This window comes from Petaurus breviceps, unplaced genomic scaffold (assembly GCF_028583685.1).
Source record: "Petaurus breviceps papuanus isolate PSGF00001 unplaced genomic scaffold, PetGlider_PUasm1.0 221, whole genome shotgun sequence".
In the NCBI taxonomy this organism is placed as follows: Eukaryota; Metazoa; Chordata; class Mammalia; order Diprotodontia; family Petauridae; genus Petaurus; species Petaurus breviceps.
Window position 1 is genome coordinate 14,171,473 of NW_027185877.1, and position 14,664 is coordinate 14,186,136.

The window sequence follows — 14,664 nt, forward strand, 5'->3', positions numbered from 1 at the left end:
CTATCAGAAGTATCGCCCTTGTGGTAGAGCACTGGGCTCTGCGGGACCTGGGTGGGAAAAAGGGAGAAGACTGGGGGCGGCATTAGTGCCACACCTGAAGGTGACTGTATTCAAACATCCCTCCTACCTCTAGGGAATGAAGTTTCCCCGAGAAGCTTAAAATGGTACCCACACCTACCCTACCCCAGCCTAAGGCGGGGAAAACCGAGAGAGTTACCCCTTCTTTCATCCCTCCTCTCCATAACCTTGGCCTCCGAGCTCCCTAGACCCTCTTAAGAGTCCTAAAACCGGAGAGACTTTTAGAAGATAAGCATATATATGTGCCTTTGTGCTTGCGTCTGTTTGCCTATTTGTGTTCTGCCTCTCCTTTTCCTCCCTCTCCCTCTCCACGTCTCTGTCTCTGTCTCTAGCTCTCTCGCAATCCACAGCCTCCTCCTTCCTACTCCCCCCCACAACCCCCCACTTCATCTCTGCTCTACGCTTGCTTTCTCCCAGCACATGTTCCTAGGGCGCCACCTCTTTGCTAGTCGCTCGCTTCTCTAGCAGGTTTTGCCTCCAGAGCGTGTGAACATTCCAGTCCCAGTTCAGCTTCTAGCCCTGCTCCAACCTGCACAACCAAAGCATGCTTTCCAGCCTCTAGAGCGGCCCCGTCGTAGCAGCTGCCGCTGCCGCCGCTGCCGCCGCCACTGCCACTGCCTACGGCGCTGCCACCGCTGCTGCCTCCACTGCTCTTTAGAGCCCTCTGTAATCTGGCTCTCTAGATATAGACGACATACGCCTTTTCCAAGAAAGTGTGTGTGGAAGCGACTTTCTATTTGAACACGACATTCAAGGAGGTATATAAACGTGTGCTGTGGTGTGTGTGTGGGAGTGTGTGTGCGTGTTTGTGTTTGTGTTTCCATGTGTCTCTCAAACGGGAAATCTGGTCCTTTGGTTGTTCAAGGAGGCTGACTTACCTGGGGAGCTTTTCTTTCCCTAGAAAAGGGGCTTGCCTAGCTCCATAGACCCAAGAGAGAGCTGTTTGCCAGATTAATTAAGCATTGCTATGGGAGACATGTAAACACACTCCTTGCCCTGATGCGTATATAAACTATTTCATTGTCGTTATTTCAGAGGAAGTGTCTCTGATTTGCCTGTGTGTATGTCTGTGAGTTATGTGTGTGTGCGCGCGCGCGTGCACGATCCCAGTTGGAGGAGCTGATTTCTGAAGAAGTGAGTTCTGAGAGGTGTTCTAGAGAACACTTCTCTTTTACAACTTTGGAGATGCTCTTAATGTAAAAGAGCCTTTTTTTTTTTTTAAGAAAGTGAAGTGGGGGGAATACGGAGTGGCACTTTGGACCCATTTTTCTTCTTTTCTTTCTTTTTCTCTTTTCTTTTTTCTTTTTCATTTCGTTGCAGGTTCCGAGACCAAGAAGATACAATGTTTAGGAGATTGTTTCAGCAATGGAGCTTTGCGGTGTTTCTGCTGAGTTACTCTGTTCCCTCTTGTGGGAGATCGGTGGAGGGGCTCAGCCGCCGACTGTAAGTCCTCTCTTCTCTTCTTGTGTGATTCCTGGACAAATACGGAGCGGGATGAGAAGGGAAAGTTTGTGGCCGCCTTGGAGCTGGCAGTAGTAGGGCTCCAGGAATTCTCCCAACTTTCCACTGATGTGTGAATGTTGCTACCCACTTCAGTTTTGAACAGGATGAGTTTCAGGCTACCTGCTGAAGCCTGCTGGTTGAGACCAAGGCTATGAAATGGACTTAATAACAGGTTGAGCCTCAAGATTTTTTAAATAGGATTTCTTATGAAAAGAGTTGGGGGGGGGTGTTTTGTTTTGTTTTTACCCAATCTCTTAATTCTTTCCCTCGGTGGATAGTAAGGGTCTCATTTTAATATCTGAAAACTGTAAGAGAATTAGATAAACTAAAGGAAGTACATGGGAAGCAAGTATGTGCTTTCTTCTATGTACATATATGCATAAGTCTAGAAATCATGAAAATCCATTATGAATTACGTATTATTAATGGCATGACCATGCAAAATAACAAAGACAAAATTTTATTTAAAATACTTAAAGCTTCTCACTGGCAAAATTCAAGGAGTAAGAAACTACAAAAATGTTATGGTGATTAGATTCATAGTAAACATTAAGTATAGAAAGCTTTCTTGGTGGCCAGGTAGCACAGTGAGTAAGAGCACCGACCCCAGAGGGGATGACCTGGGATCGAATCCGGACTCAGACACTTAGCACCACACCCAGAAACACCTGGCTTGTAACCTTGAGCAAGTTACTTAACCCCGATTGCTTTAAAAAAAAAAAAAAAGGAAAGAAAAGAAAAGAAAGCTTTTTCTTTGTATTATTTTGCCACTTTGAAATATTTTTTAAAGTGGAGTCATGTATTTGATGCTGTCTGCTGGATAGACATTTCCTTTGGAGATCTTCTAAGGATGAACTTTGGATCCAAAATAGTCAGCCATTTACCCACACTGGAGAAATAGCATCACTTCTATAAAAGCATGTTACTGAAAAGCTAGAAAAGGGGCCCAGATCAATATCACTAAGGGAGAAGATTGAATTTGAATGTCTGCTTCATGCTCTTTGTGCATTCATTTTAACTATACCCTGAACATCCCAGGTGAAAAAACACCCAAAGTACTACAAAAGCTTTGTTTGAAACTGCAAAGAGAATGAGACTCTGGAGGGAATTAAGGGAGGAAACCTACAAATATTAAGGGTAGTTATATCCAACATTTATAATCACTGTTCAGTAGGGTTTCCTTGTAAGTTCTCCAGGGAACACACAAAAGCAACTGTTTCATATATTTCCTTGTTTTTATTATTTTTGTTAATTATTATTCAAACAGAAAATTCCTAAATGAAACTACTTTAGACATGTCTGAACCTTGGCACTAACATGAAAATCTATTATGAATCTCCTAAGGCAAATCATGTAGAACATTGTACTAAAGATAAAGCTACATTGTTTTCTTCAAATTAACAGTTTTACTGGGGCATTTCTGAAAATTGTCTTCAGATTTTTTTTTTCTTTAGTGAAACTGTTCACTTCAGACATAGAGAAAATTTATGTTTAGGTATATGTAAATAAGAAAATGTGACATGCAGTTAAATCTCTACTTGGCCAAGAAACAGTGAATTGGAATGGAGCCAATTTTTTTCTTTAAAGTTTTGTAAAAAAAATATCTGTTTTCTGTTTTGAGGAACCACTTGTGAATTTTGCTTGCTTCTCCCTCTCCACAATTACTGCAGAAAATTGTGCTAAGTTTTTAAAAATACTATTTTAACTCTTTTTTGACCATAATATGCAAAACGCATCAGAAATCAGTTAGCAGCCAGTAACACTGTTACAGTTTTGTTTGTGGGTGAAACACAATCTCATACTTAAATACTCACACTCTGTAGACAGTTATAAAACTACCACAAAACATTGCTTTAGTCAATGATTAATCATCACATTACATTACAGCCAGGCTTTTTCATGGAAGCTTAAATCATCAGTAGACAAAAATATTACACCAAATTACTACTGCCAGATGGAGTGAAAAACAAGTCATTAGATCTGCAGTGTCACCAAATAACAGTCAACTGCATGTTAGACAAAACATGAGTCTATTCAAAATACAAAATAAGTCAATTTCTTGAAAGAACTTTTATTAACATATAATCAAGCCATACTGCTCCCCAATCACTCTTCAAACCAGATTCTTGAAAAACTGCTTAACCTCAATTACATAAATATTTCAGTACCCCTTAGAAATCTCTCAGTGCTTTAGGGTGTTAAGACATGGAAGAATTGCTTTTAAAATATAGTGGGCAGTTCTAAAAAAAAAACTTAGTAAAACTTCCTAACGCAGGTGAAAAAGAAAAATATTAGAAATGGTGCAAGTTCTGGACTTTGGGGATTTGATATAAAATATATTTAATGAGAGAAAGGCAATATCCATTAACGAAGCAAGAACCAATCTTAATATTAGGAACATATGGGTTCAAATTCTGCCTCTGACAAATACTATGTGACCATGGTCAAGCAGTTTAACCTTTTAGTACCCCAGGTGACTCTCCAAGACTGTAAGCTATAGAAAGGTTCCCCAACTGCAATGTTAGTTGAAATTTCAATACTAGGAGTTACCCTACAGTGTTGAAATTGCAGGTCCTGATTAAAAAACAAATGTTTAATGAGGCAAGAGGGTGAATGAGACAAAGACCTAGAAGCAGGCAGCAAATTATTCTAAGTTAAAATACTTTAGGCAAGTAGATGGGTACCTTTTGCATTCAAACTGTAAAGGGACTCTCTCCAGTATATTCATAAACTTAAAACATCATTGGCTGCATTTGCTTTGGAGTCAGACTTGGTCTATTCCACTTAATAAAAAGCATTACTTTTGACTGAGTCATTTGAGTTGGAAGGGACTTCTAGTGAGTCATCTTACTTCTAACACCCTAACCCTGTCTCTTCCATGGACCACAGAACTTCTCTTCTCCATGTTTCCTTAAGAGCCAAGCTTATGCTCCAGTGGCCTGCTTCATTTTATGCTTAAAAAACATTTTTATCACGTTGTTTACTCTCTGTACTTCTTGATAGTTCTTTAGAAACTTAATCTATTTCCATGAAAATTCACCCAGAAAGACTTTTCCCTCTGAATTAAAACAAAACATTGGCCCAGATAAATGTGTGAAGTTACTTTGTTAAGAATTCTTTCCTATATTTTTGTAAAAATAATAATGTTTAAGGAAAACAATGAAGCATAATTATGGCAAGGATTTATTGTTTTCTTTCAACTATTAAACCTTGAATAGTAAATGTCTTGTGACACATAAAATTATGCAACCTTTTATGGAAGTATAGAATACTGGAGTATTATTGGGAGACAAATGTCTCTCAAATCTTATATAGCTATTTAAAAGGAAAACTCCTCCATTCTTCCTTATTATTCCCTAACAATGCATATGCATACATCTATTAAAAGGCAAGTTATTTACCCACTCTAAAAGAGGACTAGAATTTAATTCATATGCCTCAGACAAAATCTAATGCAGAGAGGAGAGTGGGAGTTCTGATGATCATTTTTTTTAGCAGCATTTTCAAGGCTAAAATCCTTGAAACACTAGGTGAACTACCTGACAGCATTGTCTGTGGAGATCACAATTAGCTACTAATAATTTTGTCAAAGACAAAAGGAAAACCTTGCTCTTGAAATATGATTTTAAAGTGAGAAAAGTCAAACAAATCTGTATGCTTCTTATAAAGTAGAAGGGTAGAATTATAACTGCATTTCCCATGAGAAATCTCCTGGGAAAGTCCAGAGCTTAAGTTAGTAAAGCTATGTGACTCACATATGACCAAAGCACTATATGCCAATGAGATTGGGCATGATCAAAACTGATTTGATTAGAAGGAATCAACTGATTTTAAAACTTAGCTTGTAGCTAATGGAATGGATTGGTTTGTATTACCAAATTGGAGAATAGTTGAGATGGAATGATTGTCTGTTGGAGCAACAAGGGAGTGAAATAATCCAGAATATGTTATGAATGATAAATGACTGAGATACTTTTGTGTATATGTGTTTGGCATTTTGCCAAAGGAAGCTTTCTAAATTGCAATAACTATGAGATATGCAATTATATTAGATCTATTTTCAAAAGAAAAATACAAAACTTCTGCACTTAGAAACTGTAGTCATAGTATAGCTAACTTTTAAGTATACAGATTATTAAAAGTTTCCAGGATATTAAAAGTTCCCATGGACTAAGTGAATTTTAATCAGGTAACATGTGGCACCTTCAAAAAGGAAAAGAGACTACTGCATGGTTCATTTAAATCAGGCTCCTTTTAAATTCCTTTCCATTAAGTAATGTCTTCAAGTCAGTCAGCACTTTAAAATACACTAAGGCAGTTTGAATGTTAAGTATAATATTCAAAGAAAATACCATTAAAAATCTAACATCTCATGTGTACTTTTACTTAGAAAGTTGCTAGATAAGCACCTCTATTGCGGAGAAAAACTCTTGGAACTATAGTTATTTATTTTGTGATGAAGAGATAGTAAGTAACAATATAATAACTCTAGGTCTTGCAATGATGACTATACTCCAGGTGCAAGAGATCTAGGCTGCTCTCCTCACTGTTGTTGCAATGGCCCCCACTAGTCTTTGTGTTACTCTTGCTTCCTCCTCCCAGGAGCCAAACTAAGAGTAAGTAAAAGAACTTTGTAAGGAGAAAAAAGGTGAGGAAATGGAAGCAACTTTCATTCCTGTGAGGGGAAAGTGTTGTGCTGGGAGTCATAGTGAGTATGGACACAATGCTGCCTCATTTAGATGTCAGGATATTTAAGGAATAGTCTTTCCAATGTTTGAGATTAGCCCATGTTTGATGATCATTCTAATATTCTAGAACTTTTTCTTATTTATTCTTATCCCTTGTGAAGGCAACAAACTTAATTCCCCAATTTGCATATGAAGACTGGACCACAGTAAGTACAATAGAATTTAGGAAAAGATGGAAATGGAGGAAGTTTTCTCTGAAAGGTATATACTTGGAAATATGACTGATTAAACTAAAAATTCACCTAAATAACCTCAGAATAACTTTAATAACTGGCACACAGAAGAGGGGAGTGGGGTTAGGAAAGGAAGAGATAAACAAATTTGTATAAAAAATTGGAGATTATTTAAAAGGACTTTGTAGGAAATGAGATAAGCAAGAACAGAAGGAAAATATGAAAGTCCTAGTAAAGATACAATGTGTCCTCATGGCCATCAGATCACACCAATATATCACACTACAGGTGAAGTTTAAAAAAATAAACAAACATCCCCTATAGAAAATTCTCAACTCCCTCCACCTTTATCTTTTTCACTGTCTTTAAATTAAAGTGATCTTATGCATATTAGGTAGTATTTAATGAACGGTGCTTTAAAAAAAAATCATCAGTGGGGACTGTAAGGAATTTATTGACTGCAGAGAAATATTGCAAGGCAAGCAAAGACAGCGGAAAGTTGGATCTGTCACATTTAAGGGAGCAATCACTTCTATTACTTAAAGCATATTTTTATAAACAGCAGAATTGTATTTAACCTATATATGATGCCTGCTAGTTAGTTGACTGCTTTGCCTATCTTTGAATTTTTGAAATGTCATGTGGAAGATGAATTAAATCTATTCTTTATGGTCCCAAATCCAATGGCAGAATTAGAACTAGTGTATGGAAGTTACAGAGCCAGATTTCACTTCAGTATTAAAAACAACTATCTGAAAAGGGAACACTCCATTTCCCACCTCCATTCCTTTCATACAGGCTGTCCCTCATAAGAGCTGCCTTGGGAGACAGTGAATTTTTCATTATGGAGATTTTCAAGTTTGTTGAATGACTACTTGTCAGTGACAATGTAGATGAGATTCATGTTTTGAGTGTGAGTAGGATGAACTGACATACTTCAGCTGGTATACAATCAATCAGCATTTATTAAGTGTCTACTATGTGCTAGGCATTCTGGGAATACAAAGACAAAAATGAAAGTCCCTGCCTTTAAGGAACTTGCATTTTTCTTCAGAAGAGATAATATATAAATATATAATATATAACAAAATTTATACAGCATATAAAGGAGAGTATTAAGAAATGCCTTATATAGGAAGTAACATTTAAGCTGAGCTTTAAAAGATGCTAGCAATTCTTAGAGGCAGAGGTGCAGAAGGAAAGTGTTCCGTGCATAGAGACAAGAGATGGACTATTGAGTGTGAGGAATAGCAAAAAGGTAGGTTAAATGAATTGCAGAAGGAGTGAAGGGGAGGTCTCTTCTAAGTGTGGGATTGATCCTATAGTCAGTGTGTGGGAGGAGAGGGAAGTGCTTAAAAAGGACCAGAAGCTACTTCTGCTTTTCTCATCTCAGGTTTATTTACTTATTTCTGAAATTCATACGATTATAAGGGGTTTCTTCCTATAGATCCCTGAAAAAAATAGATACAAACCTAATGATTCATGTTGTTAGTCAAACATTATTTCTTTTCTGATTCTACTCCCTTTTTCTTTAGAAATAGCTATTCTAAGTGGTCCTCCTGTTGTAGTCCTCTTTATAATGTGCAAAGTAGAGAATTAATAGAATCAAGACATCTAGTTGTAACTAAATTGTAATTTTCTCCCTTCCTCTCCCCAACTTTTTTTTTTAGCAAAAGAGCTGTATCAGAGCACCAGTTCCTTCATGACAAAGGGAAAGTTATTCAAGATTTACGACGAAGAATCTTCCTTCAAAATTTGATTGAAGGCATTAACACAGCTGAAATCCGAGCTACCTTAGAGGTTTCTCCCAACCCCAAGCCTGCTACTAACACAAAGAACTACCCTGTCCAGTTTGGAAGTGAAGATGAGGGGAGGTACCTAACTCAGGAGACCAACAAGGCACAGACATATAAAGAGCAGCCACTGAGGACATCTAATAAGAAAAAGAAAGGGAAGCCAGGGAAACGCAAGGAACAGGAAAAGAAAAAACGGCGAATTCGATCAGCTTGGTTAAACTCTGGAGTAGTTGGTAGTGGGGTTGAAGGGGTACACCTATCAGACATCTCTGGGACTACGCTGGATCTCAATTTACGGTAATTAAACTTTTCCAGGCCTATTGCCTAGCCTTCATCACTGAGATGCTATATACATTTTCCCTCTAGTTCACATAGTTCTTGAACTTTCTCCCTATTGATATATATAAATCACAACAATGAAGAGAATATAGTCTGCCCTAGAGCAATACTTTTTAAGATCTCTTAGCACATTTTGTCAGAACCCTGTTAAGGTAATTGGAGATTCCCAACCTTTCTAAATATCTTTTCCCAATTTAGAATGGGGACTAGACCTGTGATTTCACTGAAATAGGAAACTTCCAGGTAAGGAACACCTACCAATGTATATAGGTACCTTCTTTACAACATAGAGACTTAGACAAGGAACACTTAGAGGTCAAGTGAGTTGTCCAGGGTCACAGAGCCAGTATGAATAAAGAGTAAAACTTGAATCCAGGTCTTTATGGGCAGCACTCTAGCCATTATACTATGTTGCCTTTCCCCAGGCTAAGTTGGCCAAAACTAAGCTTGAATATCAATTTAGCTTCAGAGAACTAAGTGGTTGTTTATATATTTGTGGTGTTTCATATCAGTGTTTAAATGTTGTAAACTTTATGCTCATTCATCTTAAGGAAAAACAAGGGGAGTTTATGCTTTCACAATATCTATAAACACTATAGAATAATATCTATTATGTTGTATATGTACAATATTATATATATACACAATGTGTATTATATGGTATATACATTATATATATTCAATTGTGTTGTATATGTAAAACAATTTATAAACTGTAAATATTTCTAAGTCTTCAACATTTTAATTTAGTTTTATCTTTCTGATCTGAAATTCAATTCAATTTACTTCAAAACGCATTTATTGTTCCAGGCACTGTGTTAGGTACTAGGAATTCAAGACAAAAACTAGTCTGCCCTTGAGGAAGTTATGTTCTACTATGGAACTACTACTACTGAGTAGTTTTCTACTGAGAAAAATTTTGGGTATTGGCTTTCAAAGAATGTATATTTCCCCATATATCATGACATCATGAGCTTCCAATGGTCCATCAAAAGCACATTATTAGATGAGAGGGAGCATTAGTAATGATGATAATATTACTGTGAACTTTTATGACAAATTGTATCATAAATGCTAACGGTACTTTTGATATCTAGCTATGATTACATTTGTCATGAAAATGTTTTTGTAAGTCAGAAAGGTGCCAAATATTTACCCCATTTTACAAAGGGAAAAGCTAAGTCACAAAGTACTTCAGTGACCTGCCCAAGATCACAAATAAAATTTGGATTTGGACTTTATACCCAAGTCTTGTGACTTTCAGTCCAGTGCTCTATCCATTACACGACAATGTCTTCCTATACAAACTTTTCCACTGATAGACTGCTTGGATTCAGTGAATGACCTAGCACCGTTACAGTAAGGTCTATATATCTTAGATCATTTGCTGATAATTAGTAAATATCTTCAATATGTTTTAAGATATATTCCTACATGTACATATGCATGAAAGTAAGTAATGAAAACCAGTAAATTTTATTAGATTCCATTTCTGTTTTCTTACTTCTACATATGCTAGAGATCTGAAAAAAGGCAACATAAATACTTTATTTTGGATATTATTGGCTGACAGTTTAAGTTTTCAGTGCCCTTGAGTGTCTAGAGAAACTATGAAAATAAGTACCAGTTCTTATACCAAGGGCCCAAAAGAAACCAGAGTAGATCAAGTGAAAATTAGACATTGGCCTAATACAATTAGGTCTTACACCCACACATGTCTGCCATGTGAAACTTTGCCCACAGGATTGGCAGTCAATCCAATGCCTAATGGGCTAAAAAGAAATAACTGTTTCTTCTTTCTGTTTTCTTATTGTTAGAAGCCTCTTGGGACAATGTTTTTCATATTGTAGCCAGATATTTGTATTCTCTTAATGTAGTATTATGATAAACTGTAGAAGAAAATGAATTGGGTAGCAGGGAAAAGAAGTGTCATTGATAAAAAATGGATAGAGCCATACAAATGTTTTAAGTATATGGAATAATAAGCCATATAAAATTTGTTTGGCTGATGTGTGTTTTCAGTTTTTATTTAAGGAATATAAATGTATTTTATGTTTTTTTTTCAGCATTGAGATAAGTCAAATAAAATTTTTTTCAGATATAAGTATTTTAGAAAACTACGTAAGACCACCAAGGGGAGGGGCCATCTAGCTATTTTTTATTGCCCTGTCCTTTTTTCTTCTTTTTTTGGTGGGGGCTGGGAAGACATTATTAACAGAATTGTCTGAGAATGGAAAAAGCAGAAAATGGTAAAGTCATAAGCTTTATAACACCTTTAGTGTTTTTTTCTTTTAAAAACTACCCAGCTAATTTTTGTTTCCTATGGCATGCACAATAGGAAATGTATTGCTTTACTTTCTAAGAATTACATTATGATCATGCTTTTGATCTGATATCTGGCTGAAATGTCAGAATTCAGAAAACCATTTTAATTATAACTTTAAATCAGATATCCTTTGTCTCAGTAAATATTTATTCATAAAACACAAATAATATAGCAGAGTTCCTCAATAAATAAGAGAGCCCAGAATTATAGTGTGTTTGTATATAAATATTCGTAATAAAATACACCTGCTGACTGTACACATGGATTGTTTACTTAGATGTTCCCTATTCAGGTGTGTGCATATGCTTCAGGTGAATTCAGAAGAGAAGACAATGAGCAAATTAGCTGAGCATTTTTAAAAGTATTTTAAGAGTTTGCTTTGGTCCTTCCATTTTGATTTAGAAGGAATATTCAACATAGTCTTTATTCTTACTGATGGTGTTCTCAACACATTTCATCAAATACTACCTAATACTGAAGACTTTTCAAAGTGACTTGGTTTTGAACACAATTAGTTCCTCTTCATTAGAGATCTTCAAGCTGGATGGCAACATATGGGAAATGTTATAGAACGAATTCTTGTTCAAGCAGAGGTTGGACTAGACAGACTAAAGTCCCTTCCAACTCTAAAATACTGGGATTCTATGAAATTATTTGTTCTTTCAGCCATCTTCCTGACTTTATTCTATATACATATGTGTGTGTGTGCATACATCTTTGCACCCACTTTTTGGTAAAAATTGTAATTTGTAGTATGTCTTCTCTGCATTTTGGAACAATCCCAGTATAATTAGGAATGCTTGTCCATAGGTCGTAGTCAAAGGATCATGGTATCATTGACTTAGAGCCAGAAAGCAGTTATGTATTCCAATCTCCTCTTCTTACAGAGAAGTAAACTGAAGTTCAAATAAGTGAGTGATTTGCCCAAGATCACAAAGGTGACCAAGTGGGGATTCACAGTGAAACTTCTCTAAATGTCCAGTAGCCTTTGCCCTCATGCAACAAATAAAACCCCTAAATTGTCAAGAATTTGCTCTTTTTGTATGTCTCACACCCACGTCTGCCATGTGAAACTTTGCCCACAATCCTGGCACTAAATCCAATGGCATAGCCAATCAAATTCCATTCTATATTGTTTCCCTAGCAACCAACACTGTAACTGAAATGGAGTAGGCCAAGAGGGAAGAGGGAGACAAGGAAAAGCTTTGCTATATACTCTTAAAATATGATTGACCAGACCAGAATGATTAAAGGTTCTCAATACCAAGTGTTAACTTAATATAAGTAATAAAAGACACACAAGGAAGTAACATGCTGCTATTTTTTTTGTCAGTTCACTTTATCCCCTCTATTTCAATGAGTTTTTCCTTCATTCCTAAGTTAATATTCATTGCCTAGGAGAAACAGGCAGATAGGTGCCTCAGTCTCAGTATTTTTTGGCTTTAAAGTTGCAATCATTTGTAGTTCTCGTTTCCAAAACTATAATCCAATAAATAAGTTTGCTCATTAGTGTTTATAAGTACAGCTAAATATGAATCTTTTGTCTATCCCCCAAATCATAAAGAACACTGTTTAAATGATTCATATATGTAACTGAATATAAAACTGAATTCAGTAAATCAATGAATGTCAAAAGTTTTCACTCCAGCCTAAGCAATGCATTTTCAATGACAAAAGAGTAAACCAAAAGAGACAGCATCAGGAAAAAAACAGTCAACATTTTGGGTCACTTAATGGCAGGAGTCACAGAGGAAAGAAACCTGCCTGAAGCTTTGTCTAAAGTCAGGGGGCTTTGATGTATTTTCCATAGATATTTTCCACTTCTACATCATTTCCAAGTACTCTTTATTTTTTTTTCTCTTTCCCCATCCTTGTCACCTACAAGTTCTCTGAAAGTCTCCAGAGAGCATCCTTTTTCTGACAGCCTTAGCAGAAATACAGCAATCTTTTCCTTCTGATAATTTTTAAAATACAGACTGAAGCTTTAGTTTTCAGGTGTTCAGCAATTTTAAGGTGGTCTGCTACAAACTTTCCTACTGCTTTGTCTTTCTCCAAACCATGTGTACAAAAGAGATTGTAAAGGGATGTTTTGATTCTACTCTACTCAGTGCTGTTCCTTAACTCCTCTGGAGGAAATACTTAAGAGATAAAATGTCTTTTTTGCCTTGTTATATTCTTTAATTTTATACTTTTCATGTCCCATCATTTCATGTGTAAAGAGAATTAATTGATTTCTCCCTTTTTTCCCCCCCTTCCTTTTCTCTGCAGGAGGCATTGAAATTTTCAGCTGAGGACTTCAAAAAACATATTGCAGTATTCTGTAATAGTGAACATATGGAAAGTATTAGGAATATTTATTGTCTGTAAATACTGTAAATGCATTGAAATAAAACAGTTCCCCTCCCCCATTGCTCAATGAAATGGCACATTGGTCATTGTGAATTTTCTTTTTCCCACCCAGGCTAAGCCAATTATTATCATGTTTTACCATAATTTATTTTTGAACGATGTATTTATTTTGTAAATGTATCTTGGTGCTGCTGACTTTATTTTTTGTAACATAATGCACTTTAGATATACATATCAATTACGTGGATAACTAACACAATTAAGTGTTGCTATTTGTGGTTCATTTTAATGAATGCCTAAATACAATTGTTCAAACTGATTTTCCTTTGTGCATGTAAAAATAGCAGTATTTCAAATTTGTAAAGAATGTCTAATAAAATATAGTCTAATTATGCTGTGACTCAAGAGAAGTAAGTCATTTAGAATTTTTAGGAAAAGGAACATGATGTAATTTTTTAAAACTACATTTGAAAATTATCTTAACCTTAATAAGATTGTTAGTATAGTTTAAAACTGCTTAGCTTATATTTTATTCCAATTTATCATTTCAAAACATTAGCATGACTGAGCTACCTAGATGCCATTTAAAGTAGATCCTATTGAAAGTAAAAGCAGGATTGGCGTTAGGGAAACCCAGTTCAGACACCAAAAAAATAAAGGCATTTACCTATAGATTTAGCCTGATGTAAGAGAAAGCTATAAATTGTTCAGAAGCTTTATTCCATTCAAGCCTAACAAAAAAAAATCTTTAGAATAAAAAAAATGAAGATGAAAAGGAGCAAATAATCTTTCAGTTGGTAGATACAACAACAAGAGAAGTCCTTGGAGAAAGGGTTCTTAAAAAAAACCCAACATAATAACTACTTCCTGGAATAGTGACTACATATATAATACCCCACTAAAGACCATATTTCTTCTTTTGACTATCATTCTACTTGTATTTATGCTATTTTAATGAGGAAATGGAAGATTCTGAATACAACAGATTTAGTTCTACCCTTAATTAGTCATGGCTTAGTAAGTATCAATGAATTAGTTAAAGAATTAAAAGCAATTAAAGAACAGCCAATAGAGGAAGCAATTATAATAAAGTTTTTTTTTCCCCCTGGGCTGTGCTAAACACTCTTGGGGGTGGGGGGGGAAAGACACCTTGCTGAATTTTGTTGTTCAGTTGCTGGGCCTTTCTTGGCAAAGATATTGGAGTGGTTTGCTGTTTCCTTCTCCAGTGCATTTTATAGATGAGGAAACTGAGGCAAATGGGATTATATGACTTGTTCAGGGTCAAGAAGATGAGTCTTCCTGACTACTTTATCCACTGTGCCATTTAGCTACCCTAGTTACTGAGAAAAAAA

At 35.9% G+C, this 14,664-nt stretch overlaps 1 protein-coding gene across 3 annotated transcripts; it reads left to right on the plus strand.

Annotated features, from left to right (window-relative positions):
• Positions 1-494: 494 nt before the first annotated feature.
• PTHLH (parathyroid hormone like hormone) lies at positions 495-13,712 on the plus strand. Of its 3 annotated transcripts, none has more exons than XM_069094902.1 (4): positions 495-836; positions 1,399-1,521; positions 8,173-8,595; positions 13,232-13,712. In XM_069094902.1, the coding sequence occupies exons 2-4, from the start codon at positions 1,421-1,423 to the stop codon at positions 13,239-13,241; spliced, it is 534 nt and encodes a 177-aa protein (XP_068951003.1). In that variant the 5' UTR covers positions 495-836; positions 1,399-1,420; the 3' UTR covers positions 13,242-13,712. The 3 variants fall into 3 exon arrangements, with proteins under 3 accessions (XP_068951003.1, XP_068951002.1, XP_068951001.1); XM_069094901.1 differs by lacking the exon at positions 495-836 and adding an exon at positions 947-1,212; XM_069094900.1 differs by lacking the exon at positions 495-836 and adding an exon at positions 1,187-1,274.
• Positions 13,713-14,664: the final 952 nt, after the last annotated feature.